At 56.1% G+C, this 19,282-nt stretch overlaps 8 protein-coding genes across 8 annotated transcripts; 5 read left to right on the forward strand and 3 right to left on the reverse strand.

Annotated features, from left to right (window-relative positions):
* Positions 1–89: 89 nt before the first annotated feature.
* On the forward strand, positions 90–1,451 carry L226DRAFT_532521 (HIT-like protein). The gene is made up of 4 exons (XM_067680273.1): positions 90–277; positions 377–511; positions 713–774; positions 993–1,451. Exons 1-4 carry the CDS (start codon positions 130–132, stop codon positions 1,272–1,274), a joined length of 627 nt encoding a protein of 208 aa, XP_067538316.1. The 5' UTR covers positions 90–129; the 3' UTR covers positions 1,275–1,451.
* A 969-nt stretch (positions 1,452–2,420) lies between these two features.
* On the forward strand, positions 2,421–4,119 carry L226DRAFT_532524 (UAA transporter). Its single transcript, XM_067680274.1, has 5 exons — positions 2,421–2,575; positions 2,629–2,653; positions 2,706–3,672; positions 3,742–3,881; positions 3,966–4,119. Exons 1-5 carry the CDS (start codon positions 2,522–2,524, stop codon positions 4,022–4,024), a joined length of 1,245 nt encoding a protein of 414 aa, XP_067538317.1. The 5' UTR covers positions 2,421–2,521; the 3' UTR covers positions 4,025–4,119.
* Positions 4,120–4,135: 16 nt separating this feature from the next.
* Positions 4,136–7,929, reverse strand: L226DRAFT_330981 (uncharacterized protein). The gene is made up of 11 exons (XM_067673995.1): positions 7,797–7,929; positions 7,584–7,743; positions 7,402–7,529; positions 6,836–7,343; positions 6,695–6,780; positions 6,125–6,635; positions 5,944–6,062; positions 5,220–5,885; positions 5,038–5,161; positions 4,533–4,975; positions 4,136–4,479 (listed from the first exon to the last, which is right to left on the reverse strand). Exons 2-11 carry the CDS (start codon positions 7,682–7,684, stop codon positions 4,466–4,468), a joined length of 2,700 nt encoding a protein of 899 aa, XP_067538318.1. The 5' UTR covers positions 7,685–7,743; positions 7,797–7,929; the 3' UTR covers positions 4,136–4,465.
* Positions 7,930–9,012: 1,083 nt separating this feature from the next.
* L226DRAFT_504171 (phosphatases II) lies at positions 9,013–10,464 on the reverse strand (the record flags this gene model as incomplete). The annotated part of the gene is made up of 7 exons (XM_067677970.1): positions 9,013–9,443; positions 9,498–9,610; positions 9,671–9,810; positions 9,876–9,937; positions 10,014–10,136; positions 10,219–10,326; positions 10,394–10,464. 7 exons carry the CDS (start codon positions 10,462–10,464, stop codon positions 9,380–9,382), a joined length of 681 nt encoding a protein of 226 aa, XP_067538319.1. The 3' UTR covers positions 9,013–9,379.
* A 141-nt stretch (positions 10,465–10,605) lies between these two features.
* Positions 10,606–12,494, forward strand: L226DRAFT_610973 (cobW-domain-containing protein). The gene is made up of 8 exons (XM_067686220.1): positions 10,606–10,720; positions 10,792–10,944; positions 11,026–11,092; positions 11,161–11,170; positions 11,250–11,435; positions 11,490–11,599; positions 11,650–11,696; positions 11,753–12,494. The coding sequence occupies exons 1-8, from the start codon at positions 10,698–10,700 to the stop codon at positions 12,402–12,404; spliced, it is 1,248 nt and encodes a 415-aa protein (XP_067538320.1). The 5' UTR covers positions 10,606–10,697; the 3' UTR covers positions 12,405–12,494.
* A 416-nt stretch (positions 12,495–12,910) lies between these two features.
* On the reverse strand, positions 12,911–13,724 carry L226DRAFT_610974 (uncharacterized protein; the record flags this gene model as incomplete). The annotated part of the gene is made up of 2 exons (XM_067686221.1): positions 13,493–13,724; positions 12,911–13,441 (listed from the first exon to the last, which is right to left on the reverse strand). Exons 1-2 carry the CDS (start codon positions 13,574–13,576, stop codon positions 12,911–12,913), a joined length of 615 nt encoding a protein of 204 aa, XP_067538321.1. The 5' UTR covers positions 13,577–13,724.
* A 1,123-nt stretch (positions 13,725–14,847) lies between these two features.
* L226DRAFT_504176 (cytochrome P450 oxidoreductase) lies at positions 14,848–17,537 on the forward strand. The gene is made up of 4 exons (XM_067677971.1): positions 14,848–15,100; positions 15,158–15,725; positions 15,781–16,745; positions 16,804–17,537. The coding sequence occupies exons 1-4, from the start codon at positions 14,924–14,926 to the stop codon at positions 17,278–17,280; spliced, it is 2,187 nt and encodes a 728-aa protein (XP_067538322.1). The 5' UTR covers positions 14,848–14,923; the 3' UTR covers positions 17,281–17,537.
* A 508-nt stretch (positions 17,538–18,045) lies between these two features.
* Positions 18,046–19,152, forward strand: L226DRAFT_435641 (uncharacterized protein; the record flags this gene model as incomplete). The annotated part of the gene is made up of 2 exons (XM_067674751.1): positions 18,046–18,229; positions 18,410–19,152. Coding segments are annotated over 2 exons (927 nt in total), but the record flags the coding sequence as incomplete, so codon positions are not given.
* Between the last annotated feature and the right edge of the window lie 130 nt (positions 19,153–19,282).

The raw sequence follows: 19,282 nt of genomic DNA on the forward strand, positions 1-19,282 counted from the left end.
CCGGGGCCCAATCGGCTGCGCTGTTCCTGACGCGGACGGGCGACGGACACTCCTCCCGTCCTCCCTCGTACAGCATCTTCTCCAGACTCCGACTCGTCCCAGCGGCCTCAGCAAGCTCGGAAAACAAACATGACTTCTTTTGTCATCAAGGCCCACGAAAACCGCGTCCTCCCAGCTGCTTGGAATACTGCGCCAGACTGTCCTTTCTGCCGCATCGTACGCGGAGAATCCCAATCATACGCCTTGTACGAGGACGACATGATCCTCGCGATCCTAGGTCTTACTGTCATTATCTTCAGCGTTTGTCTGGCTAACCCGCTGAATGTTATGTGCTCGGTCGTGCTCGTGTTGTCGACGTTTGGGGCGACATATACAGACATCATGCCTCTACGCTTCGGACACACGCTGGTTATACCAAAGACGCACGTTTCTCGCGTCTCGGAACTTCCGGACGAGTTCGCCGCACAGTGCGGCATCGCGGTGTCCAAAGTGGCCCGTGCCATCTCCGGAGGTTCGTCGCCTTGTCGAATTCTTGAAAGTCTTCCGGAACGTTACGTACTACTACCAGCGTACGGCAGACGCATACTCTGATGCTCCAGGGAACTCTGGGGTAACCGACGTCGAACGTTCTGCTCCACCCCTGGCATCCGCCTTGAGGCGTGTTGGAACCGGAGACCTTACTACTATCAGCCCTGACTAACTGCCGGCGCAGCGTTGCAGAACACGGCCCTGAATGTCGTTTGTAACCAAGAATACGCCCAGGCAGTCCCTCATGTATGTCTCCCGCCTTGCCTCCCTGCCTATCCAACCCGAAGTGGTCGGACGACTCTCAGCTCCTGCTGGACCGTGCCAGGACTCGGGCTGCTCTCCGTCGGGTCCAGCCGGGTCGGGTGCCCAGCGGGACCGAGCGGGGCCTCCGTTCGACTTTCAGCATCCTTGTCACCATCGCGCGTCAGTACGCCAGATCTCTCTGCTCACAATCTTGTCTCTAGGTGCACTACCACATCATCCCCGCCCCTCGGCCGGACGATGCCCCAGCCCCAGCCCTAGCCTCAATGCCCGTACCTGGTCCCGACACCCAGGCTGGACCCCCACAACTGCCAGATGTGGTTGCCGACCCCCGAGAGGCCCGCGACCGCGTGGCGCAGCCGCTGACGGAGAAGGAAATGCACCGGCGCGAATACGAGTTGCGGAACACGCTCGAAGAGGACGACGCGCGCAGGCTGATGGCGAGCGTCCGTGCGCTGCTCGGAGTCGCACCCCAGAAACTGTGATGGTATATCGGCTCGTAATGGGGATGACCACGTCTTGGTTTACATACATGCCATGGTGACCAGCAGCACGACGTCGGTGCGAGTCGCGACAGCTTAAGGTCCGGATCCACGTTGCGTGTCCACGCGTATACGACTTGTCGTTCCGCGGTCTGCATAGGGTGACAACATTGTGTGTGTTGCGGCGGTGACGAGCGCAACCTCAATTTGAGGTTTGGCCGGCCAGCGATAATATTCAATCTCTGGTCTCCCCTAAGTTGGGAGTCGGGAGTCTGAAGAACGAGGTCATGATCCCAGCAAGTCGACATTACGGGAACACTCTACTCAACCCGTGGGTATGCAATCATTCGATCGTGCAGGATGTTGCCTTCCTGGACCAAACTTCTCAGGTGTGTGCCGATGAGTTCGCACCGATACATCTGGCAGTGGAAGCGCACCTGAGAAACGCGTGCTGGGGATTCGAATTCGAAGACCCGCTCCCCTAGCATCTTCGACGAGAAATTGCGCTCGAGACGATCTATGCCAACCCGGACAACGAGGCAGCCCTTAGTAATAGTATGCTGCTAAACGGACAACAGTTGATATCAGACCTTGCTTGCAGGCCAGAAGGCGCACAAATTGCTCACCAGAAACACCGGACTGTCCGACTGTGACGTACGATGTCCTTGGAATGCAGCGAACGCGCAGTGGGCCACTGCGCATGCGCGCAACACTCGTTCGCAATATGCCACTGGCAGTAGCGGGGAAACATCGGACCTTGCCTATCTACCGAGGTCAGAACTTCCTCCGACTGAAGGACTTGAACATACCTAGCGCATACAATGACCTGAATTCGTCGTTCGAACGGCGAGAACAGACGACTCGGATTTGAAGCGCATATACTTGACTTCGTGAATACGCCCAGGACCTGCGAGATATCCTGAAGGCTCAGCTCCTAACGTCGGTAATGGCTGGGATGTATCCGGGACATGTTGACTTCTCAAAGTACGAAATTTAGAATAAAGGACTCCAAGCCCGAATCCCATGGGATTCAGATTCAGAAGACGCGACTGGCCAGCGGCACGTGAACGCGACTCTGGACCGCGTCAGATGGGTTAGGGTCAGTGCCACGTCGCGTCCGTGGTCCACGTATTCTCCGAGCGCTGCCATCTTGCGGTATCCGCGTATTGTCCGCCAACGACCACTTGCTTGTTTGCTCTAACTTATTCTCTTCGTCTCTCCTTAATCCTTCAAGCGGTCTCAAGCTCAGGATGTCCTACCTGAGGCTCGCATTATGTGTCGTTGGGGTCTACTCTATGTTTTTGGTGAGACCTTAGCTGCCCGATCGTGCCTTACTCTGTGGCTGAACTCCACGTAGCTGTGGGCAATAGCTCAGGAACGACGTACGTTTACGCTCACACTCTAACTCGACTTATTGCTCACACCGATCATCAGTATCCGTTCCATTCCAATCAATAGACGGCGCATCCTCTGACAAGTTCAACTCACCACTATTCCTCGGGACATGTCAAAGTTTCCTCAGCGCAATCGCAGCACTAGGATACATCTTCATCCGCCGGAAACCCGGAGAGACATTCTCCCAAACACTCGGCCTCTTCGGTGCTGAAAAGCCCGCCTCGAACGGTGTCGCGAACGGTAGTGCGAATGGCCACGCGAACGGTACCGCGCAGACGAATGGCCACGCCGACGCGCACAAGTCCCCCCACACTCAGAGTCATACCCACCCGCACACCCATACCCAGACCCGCTTCGACAACAAGTCCCTCCTGCTGCGTTACTTCCAATGCGCCGTCTTCATTACCTCCGCTGCGCCCTTCGGCTTCGCCGCACTCTCCTACATAACCTACCCCGCGATGGTCCTCGGCAAGTCCTGCAAGCTCGTCCCCGTCATGATCATGAACGTCCTCCTCTACCGGCGCAAGTTCGCGAGGCACAAGTACCTCGTCGTTGCCATGGTCACGCTCGGGATCACCATGTTCATGGGCTTCGGCAAGGAGAAGCCCGGCAAGTCCAAGTCTAGCAAAAACGGCGGCGGAGAGCTTAGCGCATACACGCAGCTCATTGGCATCACATACCTCCTCATCAACCTCGCAATCGACGGCGCGACAAACTCGACGCAGGACGAGATCTTCGCGCGCTACAGAGTGTCCGGCCAGCAGATGATGTTCTGGATCAACGCGTTCTGCACCGCGCTCACGACGCTCATCTCCGTCCTGCCCCTCCCGTACATCCCCGTCCTGCACCCGTCCGCAGCGGGCACGACGGAGCTCCAGGGCGCGCTCGAGTTTATACGCACACACCCGTCGGTCGTCGTACCCCTCGCGCAGTTTGCGCTTACGGGCGCGCTTGGCCAATTATTTATCTTCGAGACGCTGCAGCATTTCGGCTCGTTAACCCTTGTGTGCGTATCTCACCTCGCTTTTGTTTGCGTATTATCGGATACAAAGCAACTGACTTCGTAACCCCGCAGCACGATCACACTCACGCGCAAACTCTTCACGATGCTACTCTCCGTGGTCGTCTACAACCACACGCTCACGCCCGGGCAGTGGCTCGGCGCCGCGGTCGTCTTCGCAGGGATCTCCGTAGAGGCATGGGTGAAGCGGAAAGGTGAGTCAGGGCTGGTCCCCGAGCCGTGGGAGCGTCTCAGGGACACTTGGCTCACCATTGCTCTCGTTCTGCTGCTTGCTACAGACGTACATGCGAAGCGCGTGATACAAGAGAAGGAGAAGGCGAAGATCAAGCAGCTCTAGTGTTAATCAGACTCGGGGACACTGCACTGGACCTCGGACCTTGGAGCTTTGTACATTGCTTTAGACGGATAATACATACTACATATACCTGGGAAGTTGAAACGCGCCGAAAACAGTAGACCATGATGCTTACAACCGACAGCGATGTGGAGTGGATATTGCGTATCCAAGCAGAGGAAGTTGAGTCAGGAAGGTTGAAGGATGACAGAAGATATGGTCTTTGGGGATCAGGAAGGAGCGCATACCAGCAACGATACGGTAACGAGAGGACGAGGTGAGGTTCATGACAAACCGAGGTCACCGACAGGTCTCGGCCTGGTCGCACGACGCCCGACAGGTTGTCCGCCTCCGGGAGAGGGAGAGGAGGCCGCATTTGTGGTGGGTCGGGGCTCTACATTGCCGATACCTGCAGACTCAGAGCTCGTCCCAGCTCGATCGTCTCTAGGCACTGCGTCCTAAGACTCATCAGGCTCCGTTTCAATCCGCACAGAAAACTGAAGCGACCGACCATTCTGACCAGGACCCCCGGATACGTTCGAAGCGGCATTCCTTCCGCCGGTGTTTGCCGTGGCCCCGAACGACTTCATACCGCTGAAATGGCGCTGCTGTCGAGTCGTCATGTGCGACGAGCGGCGCAGTTCAAACAGGAGGTCCCCGTCCGCGTTGAACGTCGGGCTGCACAGCGTGAACGAGTCCGGCCCCCCGGGCCAGTAGTACTCCCATGGGCCTTCGAGGTCCTGCAGCTCCTTGAGAGCATCGCGGAACTGCGCCTTCGTGGGCAGGTGCGCCTGCAGGATCTTGTATGCGTCGGGCATGCTTGCGGACGTGCGCCGGAAGCCGGCCATCTTGGGCGGCGGGTGCGTGACGGTGTCGGCGATCTCGACTTTGACTGCGCCTTGGCCGGTGGTCGTAACGGAGACGGTGGCTTCCCAGGTTGCGGTTGATTCGGTGCTGGGCGGATGTCAGAATGGCTGTGTCAAAGGGGAAGAAAGGGTGAATATTTGAATGCATACCTCCAGCTGTGATCGTTCGCAGTGCTGGCGATGCGTAGCTTGATTGCCCCCGACATGCGGAACTCCAACGAGCCGCTGGTGAGCAGCGTGATGTCTGGCAACTCGAGAAGATTCTCGGTGCTGCCTGTGAATAGCATAGTCATAGTCAGCCAATGCTGGAGGAGCAGAGCGGGCCCACGCACATGTGATGCTGTAATCACCGCGGACGATTGCCTGTGTGCCCTCTTCGTGGAACTGCCACTTCTGAACGTACTTCCACTCAAACCTATCCGCATCAGCAAAGCCAATCGGGGACCAAGCACAGGATCTGTCGTGGTACTCGGGGTGTGTCTCCCATTGCTGGACCATGTCTTCCACCGTCGACGACTTCGACCGGGCACTCGTGCAGGCGAGGGTGGTGATCTTGTTGATGTTCGCGAGAAGGGCGTTCAGACGCATGTTGAACGTCTGCCCAGAGACGGCGAACGTCCCTTGCGAGAAGGTGGAGCTCGCGTTGACGATCCATCGGTGCGACGGGACGAAGAGTTCCACGGGCGGAAGCGGGTTCTTGCCTGTCACACCGACCACGAAGAGCATGGACTCGGACCGGCCTTCGAGATGCTCGCCCTCGTCGTCGAAGTTCGAGCCGGGGGCGTACGTGAAGAACGCCATGTTGGTCATCTTGTAGAAGGACGAGGCGGCGATATCATAGATCGGGACTCGGCCGACGATGTGGACGTCGTTGTCCTTGAGCGCCTTCAGGTAGGTCTTCAAGACGAGGTCGATGAGGGTGTTCCGCACATTGCCAGCCCCGTCGCCGTGGTAGAAGTCGTGCGTAAATTCTGTCCCGGCAGCAGAGAGCTCAGCATCTATGGTCATGTCAGCAATCTAGACTGACGGGCCCATCCTACTAGTACTTGTACCCACTCTCGACATCAAGATAAATCTCCCACATGGTGAAGCCCTTGTTCGGAACATTGTAGTGTCTCTCAAGCAAATCAACTTCAAATGCGACGCAACAAGACCCAAACTGGATCGGTGTAGTTCTGATACACATGGCACATTGAAGTCAGCATGCGAGAACGTGGAAAAAAACAGAGCTACGTACTCTGGCTCCAGGACGAAATCCGTGTTCAAGAGAGCGTTCAGATGCCCGTCCACGATGTTGACCAACAGTATGGCCTTGTTGTCCTCCCGCAGGCGCACCGTGACCGACTTGACGTCAATGACGAGATTCTCGCTCTCCCACCGAGGAAAGAAGTCCCGGATAGCCTGGATTCCGTTACGAAGGTGCATGTTGATGGAGTTTTGCGAGATCGCGACGACGACGTCGAACCCGCACATCTTTGTCTCGCGAATGGTGCTATCGAGGATGGTGGCGCGCCCGAAATGGGTATTGCGCTCGAGCATCCACCAGCTCCCATCGGATTCCTCGACCGCGCCCCATCCGACGCGGATGTGCTCCTCTCGTAGCCTGTAGACGAGATACCGCAGTCGAGTGTTGCCCACAATGTTGACGTACTGCTCGCTGAAGAAGGCGATGAGAGCTCTACGGGCCTGTTCATGTTCGCTCCTCGGAGCTGTTGAGAACTGGGAGTACCGGAAGCTGCAGCGACCACCTATGAAGGGCATCAGCGCAACTGCGTAAGCACCATCTAGGTAAACAGCCAATACGTACTTGCAGCGTCGATCTGCACTCCAGCAGCACTTGCGGTGACCTTGACGACTACCGCGATCGTCCAGTCATTGTAGTCAGGGGTTTCCCTGCGATCCGGTTAAGTAAACCGATAGACGGGCTGAGAATTACGAGGGAACATACCGCTCAAGGAAATCCTCCTGCAACACTTCATCCTTCTGGTAGAACGTGACAGAGGAAAGGGGGAAGTGGAGCACGACCTCACGGGTGCACAGAATCTCGACCCTAGCGGCGCCAAACTTGAGACAGGCATGCCAGTCAGACGAGTAGTCCTTATGCTTCCACGTCCTGAACTCCGCAAGGGACGCACTCCATATCGCCTGCGTGGTCTTGCGCTCACGGGCGACGAAGGAACAGGTGTACCATAGAAGTGAGAGGTAGCGGTCGATCATGTCGACCGTATATCCGTTGATGTGGTCAAGAGGGTATTCGGGAGCTTTGCCATGTTCGTCGGCTGGGCCACTGAGCGAGAAGTAGATAGGGGAATAGAGGGTGAAAGCATCGAACTCAGGAGGGACGAACAAGACATGGCGGCCGCCGAACTGGAGGTTCCTGAGGTAAGTGGAGAGATGACGCTCGACATAGCGGTCTTTGAACCACGAGTCCGAGGGCATTCGCACGGGGGTGGCCTCTGTAGATGTGTGATCGTCTCAATCAGAATGAGAGTCTTTGAGGAAAGGTCGACGTACGTTCGAAGTCAAACACCAACATGCGGATGCGGCTCTCGTGGTCCCCTACTTTCGAGTCGTTGCCCACAATTGCCCGCCATTCGGTCGTCACCCGGTAAGCGATAGACCACTTTTCCGCAACGGGTGTTCTGATGGAAGCAAAATTACACGGATGACGTGCCCGACAGGACGATGAGACTCACTCGTTCTCTCCCTGAGCCAGGTTGGCGACGTTGAGCTCGAGCAGAGCGTCATGGTCACACAGGAAGCGTAGAGACGGCTTGTCGAAAGTGAAGCGAAGCATGCTGGAGGGGTCGTTGCCTCTCTGCTTCGTGCTATAACTCGCCCAAGCATAGGAGATTCCTGACAAGGGGAGCGGGTCAGTTAAGCTCTCCTCACTTGAGGAGACTACTCACGTTCTTCTTCGGATACCTTGGTCGAATCGATGCCTTGGTAGGTGGAGTATAGTTCAGTGGCTGCTTCATGACCCGCCAACAGCTGCCAGCTCAGGTATCTGAGGGCCAGCCGAGCACTGAGAGCGTCGAATGCAGAGGAGGGTAGGAGAGACATCGCACAGTAGGTGTCAGAGGCACGATGGTCCGCTGTGCCAGGGTGTCCTATTTATCGCTTAGCGGCTGAAATGACGGTGAGAGGATAGGAACCTTGAAAACCTATCTCGTGAAGCTGATGAGGAGCTGAACTACTCCGTGGTGGACCAGGGTCCACAGAGAGGACTTCTGCCAGCGTCCAAGGGTGTCAGATGCACGACACATGGTGGGTCAAAGACTGCTGCCTTCGGAGTCTGTACAACAAATCGGCACATAGATTTCGACCACTGCAATAAAGACACCTGTTACACTCTTTGTCTACATGGAGAAAGAATGAGTTTACTCGTCTTTCGCTGGTTATCAGAGGCTTTTGTGGTGCTTGGGCTTTGTGGTTATCTCTTGCCAATAGGTTATTGGATCGATGTTTGACCGGGGGCGACGTCGTCACTGCCATGTGGTGCTCATCAGACACGCCTGTAGAGAATGGCCAGGGTATTGAACCTTGATGGACTTCTCCTTGTCGGAGCTCGGTCCCGCCGAATGAGGCGTGGTGGCTATCATAACTTCCAACAACGACCGTGAGTATACGACAGCTGTCCTGGAGCCTTAGCGGATTATAGAGGGGCCATAGCCGTCCAGATGATACCAATTATGATAGTGCAGTTGATCATCAGTCAGGGTTCGAGTGCGCAGTTGAAGCATAGTGGACATTACCTGGTGGATTGAGACTATTGCTGATTCTCCATTCACTGCGCATCGTATTCAGTCGTCAGCAACTGCTCACCATGTCACCCACAAATTAACTGGGTAACGCCGGTTGTCGGGCTGAAACCAATCCGACACTGCGGAGGCTGTCAAATTCTCCGCCGATGTAAGTAGAAGACAAAGGGTCCGAAGGCTGGACTGCCGTCGATGAACCACCAGGCGGGCTAACCTCGAGGTTCGAGTCAAGGCCTACGCGACGTGCGTACTACACGAGGTCAGCAAGCCCTTTCACCTGAAGCATAACCGCAAGAGAGCGGCATCGGTGCCGTACGGAATATACACGGCAGAGATTCCATTGTTCCATCTTCAAATTCGCGCAGGGTCGTAAGGCCTTCGGTGAAACAGTACTGGTAAGAAGGCAAGTGGCAAGGTGGATTGGTGCCGAGCTGCAAACACACCTCGACACAGAGGAGAGGCAATACCAGCAGGCGGCCAGTCCTCGGTCGCCCCTTCCAGCACTGCATGTCAGATACCTCCAGGAACTAGAGTATGAAGTGCTGCGGATCGGTCAGTGCAAAGGTCCACGGGGAAATAGGCAGCCAACTCCCATTCAGCAAGTGATATAAACAATGTAGACAGCATGGGAACCAGGTACTTGTGCAGTAGGGATTATCGAGACAGATGTAGAGTACCAGTCAGAGCAGCGAAAAAGACGAGTCGCAGGGAGCGTGATCCGACGGACGCGACTACGTCTCCATTGCGTCGTCGTCATCATCGTCCATGAGTATCCGTTTGGTGCGCTCGCCCTCCCTGTTGAACACATATCAGAATTGATGACAGTATGCGTTGAAAAGGTCACAATACCGCTGGATATGGTCCTCATCATCCTCGTCCGACCGCTTCCGACGGACAGAGACGACGCGCTGCTGGGGGTGAGAGGCGATCGCGTTCTTGGCCTTGTAGATCGACTCATACTCCTGCAAGAAATCGGTAAGGGTTAACCCTCAATGACAGTTGTGACGAGGAGAAAGGCTAACCTTGATTTGGGTCATAAAGCCGCCGTTAGGTGAGATGCAATACCTCCGGTTCTGAACCAAGTGCAGCGCGTCCTCCCAGGCGAGCCCATAGTATTGCATAACATACATCACAACAAAAGAGGGAGAGAGGCTGATGCCACCTGTTATGAGAGCACACGGTCTTCAGCGACTGCACAACGCGTGTGCGGATGGTGGTGGCGCGTACCATTACAATGAACCAAAACGCAACCCCCTTGCGCGATGGCGTCGTCAATGAACTTCTTTGCCCTGCAGGTGGCACATCGCACGTTGAGGGATAGTTGGGCGCGGAGTTTGTGAGAAGAAGCCAGGACGGATCACTCACTCAGGGAAGAGACGGATTAGGTTCTGCTCCTCGCTGTCCTGCACGTCCAGGACCATGTACCGGAAATGCTCTGGATACCGTGGCCGCACCGAGAACGCCTCCTTCGCATCTCGTATGCACACACTAAACATCGCCAGTGGAAGAGAGTCGCTCAGCCTCTCCGAACCATCGCGCCGAGGAGGTTGTGGCTGACGGTGCGACGTACACATGTGTAATCCCAAGACTCTTTAGCGTGTCGAGGGACTTGGAGGCCTGCAGGGGCCCAAGGAAGAGACGCGGAAGAATCTCTTGACACTGTCTCCGCATCTCATAGCTAGAGAAGAGAGCCCCGGAGGTCAGTGTCACTGTCGGATGCGGCTAACCATTCATCCCAGACGCACGTCCACTCGACATCGGAGGGTCCTTGAATGAGCTCGCGCAGCTGGTCTTGAGAGTAAGGTGTGGCGTCCATCACAGCAGAAGGTCGAAATGAGAGTGCAGAGAAGAAGAGCCCGGAGGGGATTAACAGGAAGGAAGGGGAAGAGGTGTAAGTTAGCTGCAACGCCGCCGCCCTGTGTTCGCTACGGGACCAGGGGCGGCAAACGCCCGATCGCGTCTCTCCCTCTCTCGGTCACCTCGCACAAACGGCTTCGCCGCAAACATCAATACTGCTTAGCCATCCCGACTACGCGCACCCTGATAGCCATGGACGACAACGACGACATCCCGTACGCATTGTCTCTTGGTCTTTGTCTTTGCGGTACGACGCGACGCGAGACTAAGGCCGCAACCTATCTAGCGAGCTTCTCGACACTACAAAGCCTGAGGACGCCTCGCACGGCCTTTCGGAACCGATTGCAAACAATGGCTCGGCGGGGCGCGGACCGCCGCGAACGGTGCCTTTGACCATCATCTGTGGTTTCCTTGGTGCTGGGAAATCGACCCTTGTCCGGTGCGTGGCGTGATCACTGTGTCCGAGTTTGCTTGATGGTGCGGAAGAGGCGTAAGGGCTGACGTGCGGGGACTTGCGCAGGCGGATCTTGACGGAGCGACATGGGTACCGGATAGCAGTGATCATGAACGAGTTTGGGGACACGGCTGTAAGTACGGGTGCATATATCTTGTGTGGCCAGAACCCTGAGTTATGAACAAAACTCCCGCGACACAGGACATCGAAGGTACGTTTTCTCCGCTTCCATAGTCTTCGTGCTCCAAACCATACCCACGCGGCCACGGCCTTGCCAACTTGCTGTACAGCCAAGACCATCAACGTTTCATCCCCGGATGATCCTAGTCAACAGTCAGAAGAGTTCTTGGAGCTCGCGAATGGCTGTCTATGTTGCAGCATTAAGGACACAGGTGTCGCCGCTATAGAGAAGCTGATGCAACGTAAAGGCGCCTTTGACCACATCCTCCTCGAGACAACGGGACTGGCAGATCCTGGTACGCAGGAGGCGACGCTGCATTCTTGCGATGTACGCTGACGTCATAGCATAGGTCCCATAGCATCTATGTTCTGGCAAAACGAGGAGTACGCTATGGGGCTCGGACGCGATATACACCTAGACGGAGTCGTGTGCGTAGTAGATGCAGTGTTTGGTCGACAGGTACATTCAATAGCTTATATCTCGACCATGCGGCTCAATTTGTTTCACAGCAAATGAAAGAGGACCACGCGGTTGACGGCATTGGCGAGAGTCTACGGTTGGTCTCTTGACATAGATGTCCTAGTATCATACTACGACTCACACAACTTGCAGTCAAATCGCAGCTGCAGATGTGATCCTACTGAACAAGGTTGACCTAGTGTCTCCCGCAGAGGCGGACGCGACGGAGGAGATCATCCGCGGCATCAACCCTGCAGCATCTTTCTATCGAACCACCCGCGGAGAGATAGACCTGAAGGATATCATCGGCGTCGATGCATACGCGTCTCGCCAGATACTTGATGAGTCCCGCGCACAGCTCAAGTCATCGACATGCGACCATCCCCACGACCACCACGACCACCACGACCACGACCACCACAATCACGACCATGCGAAGGCACCAACACACTACGAAGTTCGCGGGATCTCAAGTCTACAGATCGACTGCCCCAAGCTCACCGAGGAGCAAATGGTGCGACTAGATGAGTGGATCAGAACCGTCCTCTGGGAGAAGCAGCTGCCGGGAAGCTCCTCCCACGCCTCCAGTGCGCTCGAGGTCCTGCGCTGCAAAGGGCTCTTCGTGACCGACACCGGAGAATTGCACGTTCTGCAGGGCGTCAGGAACCTTTACGAGATTTCCAAGGTTGAGCAGGGTGACGAGGAGGAGCTCGGTCTGCCGGATACGGGGAAGCTGGTTTTCATAGGGAAGGGGCTCGACGAGCATGTCAGACACAGTCTAGTGGAGCACTTGGGGATTACATAGTCCTATCCAACCAAGCGACAAGCTGATCTTCCATAAGGTGAGCGACGAATCCAGCAACCATGTGGCTAGCCGCCGCTACTGTAACCCCCCGCCTACGAAATCCTCTCGCTTGTAAGCTCGCCGTCGCCTTGAGACCTCTCACGCTCGGCGGCCGACGGGCTGTTTCGACGAAACCTAAATCGACGGCTTGAGTGATCCTTCCGGAGATGCGTCAGGGAGTTTGACCACTCATGGTATCGGTGCCGATCATGAGTCTGCTTGCCTGACGAGCTTTGCGACTTTCCCATCGGTGAAGCTTCTGTATGCGTGAGAACCTGGAATTGGTGTGCGCTGAATAGTACGTCAAAGTGGACCACGGTGATACTGCACGTACCAGGAATGTAGGTCCTCCATTTTTCGGTCCCATACGGCGGAAGGACCGACTAGGAGTCATGACGGACCCGCAAAGCACGGCGAACTCCAAGTCAGAGTCCTCAAGGAACATGTAGCAGACCTCCGCGGCGGTGTCAACTCCATTGCAGCGGCAGCCCCAGGCCTTGTGCTATGCTCATGAGACGCGCCTTGAGCCGGGTGACGTCCTCGGTCGTCGGTCGCGCGGGCGCGACAGAAGGGGCATTTGACGAGCCCACCTGCGCCATGAGGTCTTCGAGGTTCTCCATATCTCGTTTGTCTTTAATCTCCTCGTTGAGCTTCGCGGGATCTGTCAAGTCCGCGGCATCCTCGTCTTGGGTCATGGCGTTGGAGGGCTCGAGGTGTTCTCGGGCGTGTGCGATCGCTTCGAGGTCCGGGGGCGCGATGTCGGAGAAACGGACGTTCACGAGGGCGGCAGCAATCTCGCGAACCTCGTTTGCAAGGGCAGCATCGGACGTGGATTGCGATGGATCAGCGGGAGAGAGGAAAGCGAGGAGGGCGGAGCAGAGTCCCCGGAGGATGCCTAGCTCGCGTCCGATGGGTGCGCCGACTGTTGCGAAGCCGTCGTCAAAGCCCTCTTGCAGAGCACCCTCTTTCCCGGCTGTTATGCCTTCGCGGTAACCTGCCTGTGAGCTAGTTCGGTGAATGAAGAGATTGGATGGATTGACTGAACGTACATTCGTGAACTCGGAGGATATTTTATCCCACTCGGTATCGCGCAAAACGTTAGGGTCGCTGCTCCAGAATGCCTCGTCGTCCATTGTGTATCACGAAGCGAAGGAGTGATGATAGTGTGTCACTGAGCCTGTGAGGGTGTATGGAAGGAAGGTCGAGGAGGAGAGGATCGAGTCGTGGCCAAATCTCAGATTTCGATCGTCCCTATGAATTATGTACTTGGCGCCCATGGTGATAGCAAGAGTTCACCGTGGTCTACCGTGATCGTGTCTTACTGGAACCCTTCAACTTGCTTGCATTTAACCTCGCCTCATTGGGAATATCTGGGTCCTGACGTAGATGTTGAATCCATTCCTGGCGACGCCTATTGTGCGCCCATCTTGTGGTGTAACCCCGGAGCAGCCTCGACATGTCCAGACCACAAGAGGCGAGTCCGGGAGGTCGCATATTGAAGTGCAAACAATTTGAGGTTCCATGCGGTTTCGAGGAGACGTTCTGATGGCTCCTGCTCATCGACGCCGCTATGGTCTTCGCCTGTCGGAGTTGCATGTATCAGGGAACATGAACCAGTCCGGATGACGACCGCCCGCGATTGCTCGCAGAGACCTGGCAGCCTGTCAAGTAGCGTCACCGGTAGCATGCACGGTGAGAGAATAATTATCATTGTGCCTTTCTAGTACGAGAGTACCTAACTTCAGGAGCACAGTTGTATTATATCGTGGCAGAGCCGCAGAGGGGGGCGGTGCCTCGGTGACTCGGCAGTCCGGCGACTACGTAGTACTGCTCCTACTCTATGTGTTCTGATTCAAATTTTCTACGTCGACCTGCAATGTTCCTGCATAAAAATACCGACGCCATCGGGGGCACGGTCTCGTGAACCGCTGTACTTACTACACCGACAATGACCAGGTAGCTGACAGCTGGAGTCTGACGTGGTTGATTTGCTTCCGGGGTGATGCCCGCATGCTTCGGAGACGCGCAATAGCGTCTGCGGTGAGAACGGGGTGGATGGGCATGACAGAGAAAGTTTGCGTATCGGACTAGCCAATTAGTCTGAGTCAGTGTCACTGAGGGTATGAACTGGCAAAATCTGGTGTCGGTGGACATGATGTGATAGAGCACTGTTCAGCTGGAGTCTGGTAGTCTTCGAAGGACCGTGTTCCCATAGTTATATATCGAACTGCGTCGCATTTACTTAGCTTAGGCTACTCGGAGGACCAGACTCGGATCGGAGGTGTGCCTGCGCTGACTAAGCACTGGTGGTCATTACAATCTCGCCTGATTTACCTTATTTGGGTTCACTTTAAAACGATACTTATAACCCGCAGTTTGTAGTCCACCACGTCCGTCCCTTCGTTTCCCTCCCTCTCCCCTTCTTCCTCCTTTTCCTCATTTCTCATCGTCTGTCGTCGACATATTAGACGTCGTCGGCCATGGCGTCCTCGTCCGACATCATAGTCCTAGCCCTAGGGGTGATCCTTGCCGCGGTCTACCTCTTCCGTGACCAGCTATTCGCAGCCTCGAAGCCCAAGACTGTCCCTACATCCTCGTCGAAAGCAAATGCTGGCGGAGGAAACCCTCGGGACTTCATTGCAAAGATGAAGGAAGGCGTAAGTCGTTCATCCCTTCGCTGCTGCCATATCTTGACGCGTGCGACGTGTCCGCAGAAAAAGCGCATCGTCATCTTCTACGGCTCACAAACAGGTACTGCGGAGGAGTATGCTATTCGTCTCGCCAAGGAGGCGAAGCAGAAGTTCGGTCTCGCGTCCCTCGTCTGTGATCCCGAGGAGTACGACTTCGAGAACCTCGATCAGGTTCCGGAGGACTGCTGCGTCTTCTTCGTCATGGCCACCTATGGCGAGGGCGAGCCCACCGACAACGCCGTCACCCTTTGCCAGAACCTCTCTGACGACAGCTTTGAGTTTTCGAGCGGTGAGCACAAGCTCGAGGGTCTCAAGTATGTCGTCTTCGGTCTCGGCAACAAGACGTACGAGCACTACAACCTCATCTCCCGCAACGTCGACGCCGACCTCACCAAGATGGGTGCTGTCCGTATCGGCCAGCGTGGAGAGGGCGATGACGACAAGAGCATGGAAGAGGACTACCTCGAGTGGAAGGACGGCATGTGGGAGGAGTTCGCTCGCGTCATGGGTGTTGAGGAAGGCCAAGGCGGTGATTCACCTGACTTCGTTGTCACTGAGGTCGAGGACCATCCTTCCGAGAAGGTATATCTTGGTACGTATCCGGAGTGCCATAAGAACGCTGGTAGGCATAACTAATGCTCTGTCAGGTGAACTCTCTGCTCGTGCTCTCACCCGGTCTAAGGGTATCCACGATGCCAAGAACCCGTACCCCGCGCCGATCACTGTTGCTCGCGAACTCTTTAGTGAGGGCGCTGACCGCAACTGCATTCACGCGGAACTCAACACGGAGAACTCGGGCATCACTTATCAGCACGGTGACCACGTTGGCGTTTGGCCGTCGAACGCTGAGGTTGAGGTTGAGCGTCTGCTCTGTGCTCTCGGCCTCCACGACAAGAAGGACACTGTCATTCAGATCGAATCACTTGATCCTGCGCTCGCCAAGGTTCCCTTCCCCGTCCCGACTACCTACGTTACTGTGCTGCGTCACTACATCGACATCGGCGCAGTTGCCGGTCGCCAGATTCTTGGCGTATTGTCGAAGTTTGCGCCTACCCCCGAGGCAGAGGCCTTCCTGAAGAACCTCAATACGAACAAGGAAGAGTACAACCACATTGTCCACAACGGTTGTCTTAAGCTTGGCGAGGTTCTCCAGGTCGCTGCTGGTAACGACATTCATGCGTTCCCTACTCCGGAGAACACCACTGCATGGAAGATTCCCTTCGACATCATCGTTTCCTCCATAACCCGTCTCCAGCCCCGATACTATTCCATCTCGTCCAGCCCGAAACTTCACCCGCATTCGATTCACATCACCTGTGTTGTCCTCAAGTACCAATCCGTGGGGCATGAACGCGTTGGCACTCGCTGGGTTTTCGGCACTGGTTCAAACTTCCTGCTCAACCTCAAGTACGCGGCGAACGGAGAGGAGTCACCTTTTATCGACACCAAGGAAGAGCCTGGTCGTGTCGTGGCTCCTCAGTACGCCATCGAGGGTCCGCGTGGCGCGTACAAGCAGGAGACCGTCTACAAGGTTCCCATCCATGTCCGCCGCTCCACGTTCCGTCTGCCGACCAACCCCAAGAGCCCGGTCATCATGATCGGTCCTGGTACTGTAAGTGTTACGTAGTATCTACTTGGGTGATTACACGATGTTGACATGTGTCTTGCAGGGTGTTGCACCGTTCCGCGGCTTCGTGCAGGAGCGTGTCGCGATGGCGCGTCGCACAATCGAGAAGAACGGTCCGGAGGGTCTTGCCGACTGGGGCAGCATCCGTCTGTACTTCGGCTGCAGGACATCGACGCAGGACTTCCTCTACAAGGACGAGTGGCCCGAGTACGCCAAGGAGCTGCACGGCAAGTTCACATTGCGCTGCGCATTCTCGCGTGAGGTGTACAAGCCCGACGGAAGCAAAATCTACGTGCAGGACCTGCTGTGGGAGGACCGCGAGACCGTTGCGGACGCGATTCTCAACGGCAAGGGATACGTTTACATTTGCGGTGACGCACGGAGCATGAGCAAGGCTGTCGAGGAGACGCTGTGCAAGATTCTCGGCGAGGCCAAGGGTGGCAGCGCGGAGGTCGAGGGTGCTGCGGAGGTCAAGCTACTCAAGGAGAGGAGTAGGTTCCTCACGGATGTCTGGAGCTGAGTGATTGTGCGGCTCTGGGGCAGGATAGATGGGGAGACGTTGTGGTTGCATCATCGCACAGTACCGTACATACATACATCGTCGACTCTCATTTGGATCTGCTGTGTGTTTTGTTTTCTCTTACTATATCACTCTCGTCATCTCCGAACGCCGAGTCCCTGTCGGTTTTCTTTTCTAGACTAGTCGCTGATTGACTGCTAGACCTGTCATGGATTAGAGTAGTTGTAACATTATACAATGATCTCAGGTCGTACCTCAAAACTGCTCCGAGACCCAACAAGTATGTCGGGTTCAGTAGCGGAGGACTTCGGGATCCGGAAACTACGGATTCTCGTCGGCGCGGGGAACGCGTACAACTTCGCGCCCACCGTGCCGCGGGCAGTCTCAGCTCCTTACGACCTTCCGACTTTCTTGACTATCACTGCCTCGACTCATAGACCCTACGCACGTCCGCGCGGGCTTATTCATGCGGTTATGTACCGTCGCGCTCTGTGGACACCCTCCCTAGCCCTCCGATCATCTGCTTCTACTTCCCGACATACACTATGCCACAGGCCCATTCCTAATGCACATCTTAGGCTACGATATTACTCTACACCCCTGCCACCACCACCGGACAGCAAACAAGTGCCACCTCCTTCAGAAGACTCTGCGTCCCAAGCACCGCCGGATGATGCACCACAACGCACTGGCAGCACTCATACGCAGGCGACACCTCAATTCTTCCCGGACCCTTCCCCGTCCCTCTACGGCGCAGGCGATGCGCAATTGGAGAGTTTCACGACGCGTATGAAGGACTGGAGCACGGAGGCATTGAAGGGGATGCGCCAGCGCGGGGACGAGTGGACAATCAAGGTCGCGCGGACGTTTGCGCAGCTGGGGAAAGAGCTGAACCGGGCGACGGGATATGAGGAGATTGACCAGCTGAAGCGGAAGGTCGTTGAACAAGGTGCGTTTGCATTTCTTAGCTCGTGTGGGCCCGAATGGATGCACGCTTGTGGCACTCGCATAGTACCAAGCTATCAGGGATATATTCCTGCGCGTATGTGCCAAAGAGCATGCTGCAGTGCTCCACCCCCTTGTGCCCCACTTGCACGTACAGTTGCTAACCATCATGCTCATTCTGCAGAGGCGAGGATATACAACGCGCGAGAAGCGGCCCGGCAAGCGAAGGAAGCTCACGACACCGCCGTCCTGCAGCGTGCCAAGTCCCAGCGCGAAGTCAACGACCTCTTGCAGCGCAAGTCGCACTGGACGGACGAGGACGTGAGCCGCTTCACCACACTCGTACGAGAGGATCACGCGCGCGAGCACGACGAGTCGCGCGCAAAGGCAGCCGCGGCCGCAGCCGAAGACGCGGTCGAGCGCGAATTCAGCGAGCTCATGCGCGTCATCCTCAACCGCTACCACGAAGAGCAGGTGTGGTCGGACAAAATCCGGAGCGCATCTACGTATGGCCAGCTCGCGGTGCTCGCACTGAACATGGCCGTCTTCGTACTCGCAATCGTCCTCGTTGAGCCGTGGAAGCGGCGGCGCTTGGCGCAAACATTTGAACGGAAAGTTGAGGAGATGAGCGCGCAGACCGAGGCTACGTTCGCGGACAAGACCGATCGGCTGCAGGAGAAGCTCGATGAGCAGGCGAAGATGCTGAGTGTGGTCCTCGAGCAGGTGCACCTCGCGACTCAGGTGTCCGCGAGCGAGCTCGCAGAAATCGCCACCGGGGAGGAGGAGACGACATCATCTGCACGCCCGGAGGAGAGTGAACGATTGCCTGCGAGACTTAGGAACGACCAGGAGATGCTGTTCGCGGTGACAGCCAGTGCTGCCGCTGCTGGGCTGATCGGATGGCTTGCGCGTAGTTGGTATGGATGATTGGCAATAGATCAGGTTGGTCCCATGCCTAGCCCTCGTTCTGCCGTTCCAACTTCTTTGGTCAATCCCTGCGGGATGTCAAAGCACGACCAGCGGTATCAACTTCCTGATATTCTGGCATGTTCCGCTT

Source organism: Lentinus tigrinus, assembly GCF_003813185.1.
Source record: "Lentinus tigrinus ALCF2SS1-7 unplaced genomic scaffold L226scaffold_6, whole genome shotgun sequence".
Classification (NCBI taxonomy): domain Eukaryota; kingdom Fungi; phylum Basidiomycota; class Agaricomycetes; order Polyporales; family Polyporaceae; genus Lentinus; species Lentinus tigrinus.

Bases quoted from the DNA above. Each gene is read 5' to 3' on its own strand.
- L226DRAFT_532521 (XM_067680273.1), top strand. From the start codon at position 130: ATGACTTCTTTTGTCATCAAGGCCCACGAAAACCGCGTCCTCCCAGCT. The intron at 278-376 runs GTCTTACTGTCA...CGACATATACAG, and splicing joins CATGATCCTCGCGATCCTAG to ACATCATGCCTCTACGCTTC. The intron at 775-992 runs GTATGTCTCCCG...TCTTGTCTCTAG, and splicing joins ACGCCCAGGCAGTCCCTCAT to GTGCACTACCACATCATCCC.
- L226DRAFT_532524 (XM_067680274.1), top strand. From the start codon at position 2,522: ATGTCCTACCTGAGGCTCGCATTATGTGTCGTTGGGGTCTACTCTATG. The intron at 2,654-2,705 runs GTACGTTTACGC...ACCGATCATCAG, and splicing joins GGCAATAGCTCAGGAACGAC to TATCCGTTCCATTCCAATCA. The intron at 3,673-3,741 runs GTGCGTATCTCA...GTAACCCCGCAG, and splicing joins TTCGGCTCGTTAACCCTTGT to CACGATCACACTCACGCGCA.
- L226DRAFT_330981 (XM_067673995.1), bottom strand. From the start codon at position 7,684: ATGCTTCGCTTCACTTTCGACAAGCCGTCTCTACGCTTCCTGTGTGAC. The intron at 6,063-6,124 runs GTACGTAGCTCT...CATGTGTATCAG, and splicing joins GATTTCGTCCTGGAGCCAGA to AACTACACCGATCCAGTTTG. The intron at 4,976-5,037 runs GTATGCATTCAA...ACATCCGCCCAG, and splicing joins GCGAACGATCACAGCTGGAG to CACCGAATCAACCGCAACCT.
- L226DRAFT_610973 (XM_067686220.1), top strand. From the start codon at position 10,698: ATGGACGACAACGACGACATCCC. The intron at 10,721-10,791 runs GTACGCATTGTC...CAACCTATCTAG, and splicing joins GACGACAACGACGACATCCC to CGAGCTTCTCGACACTACAA. The intron at 11,436-11,489 runs GTACGCAGGAGG...GTCATAGCATAG, and splicing joins AACGGGACTGGCAGATCCTG to GTCCCATAGCATCTATGTTC.
- L226DRAFT_504176 (XM_067677971.1), top strand. From the start codon at position 14,924: ATGGCGTCCTCGTCCGACATCATAGTCCTAGCCCTAGGGGTGATCCTT. The intron at 15,726-15,780 runs GTACGTATCCGG...ATGCTCTGTCAG, and splicing joins TTCCGAGAAGGTATATCTTG to GTGAACTCTCTGCTCGTGCT. The intron at 16,746-16,803 runs GTAAGTGTTACG...TGTGTCTTGCAG, and splicing joins TCATGATCGGTCCTGGTACT to GGTGTTGCACCGTTCCGCGG.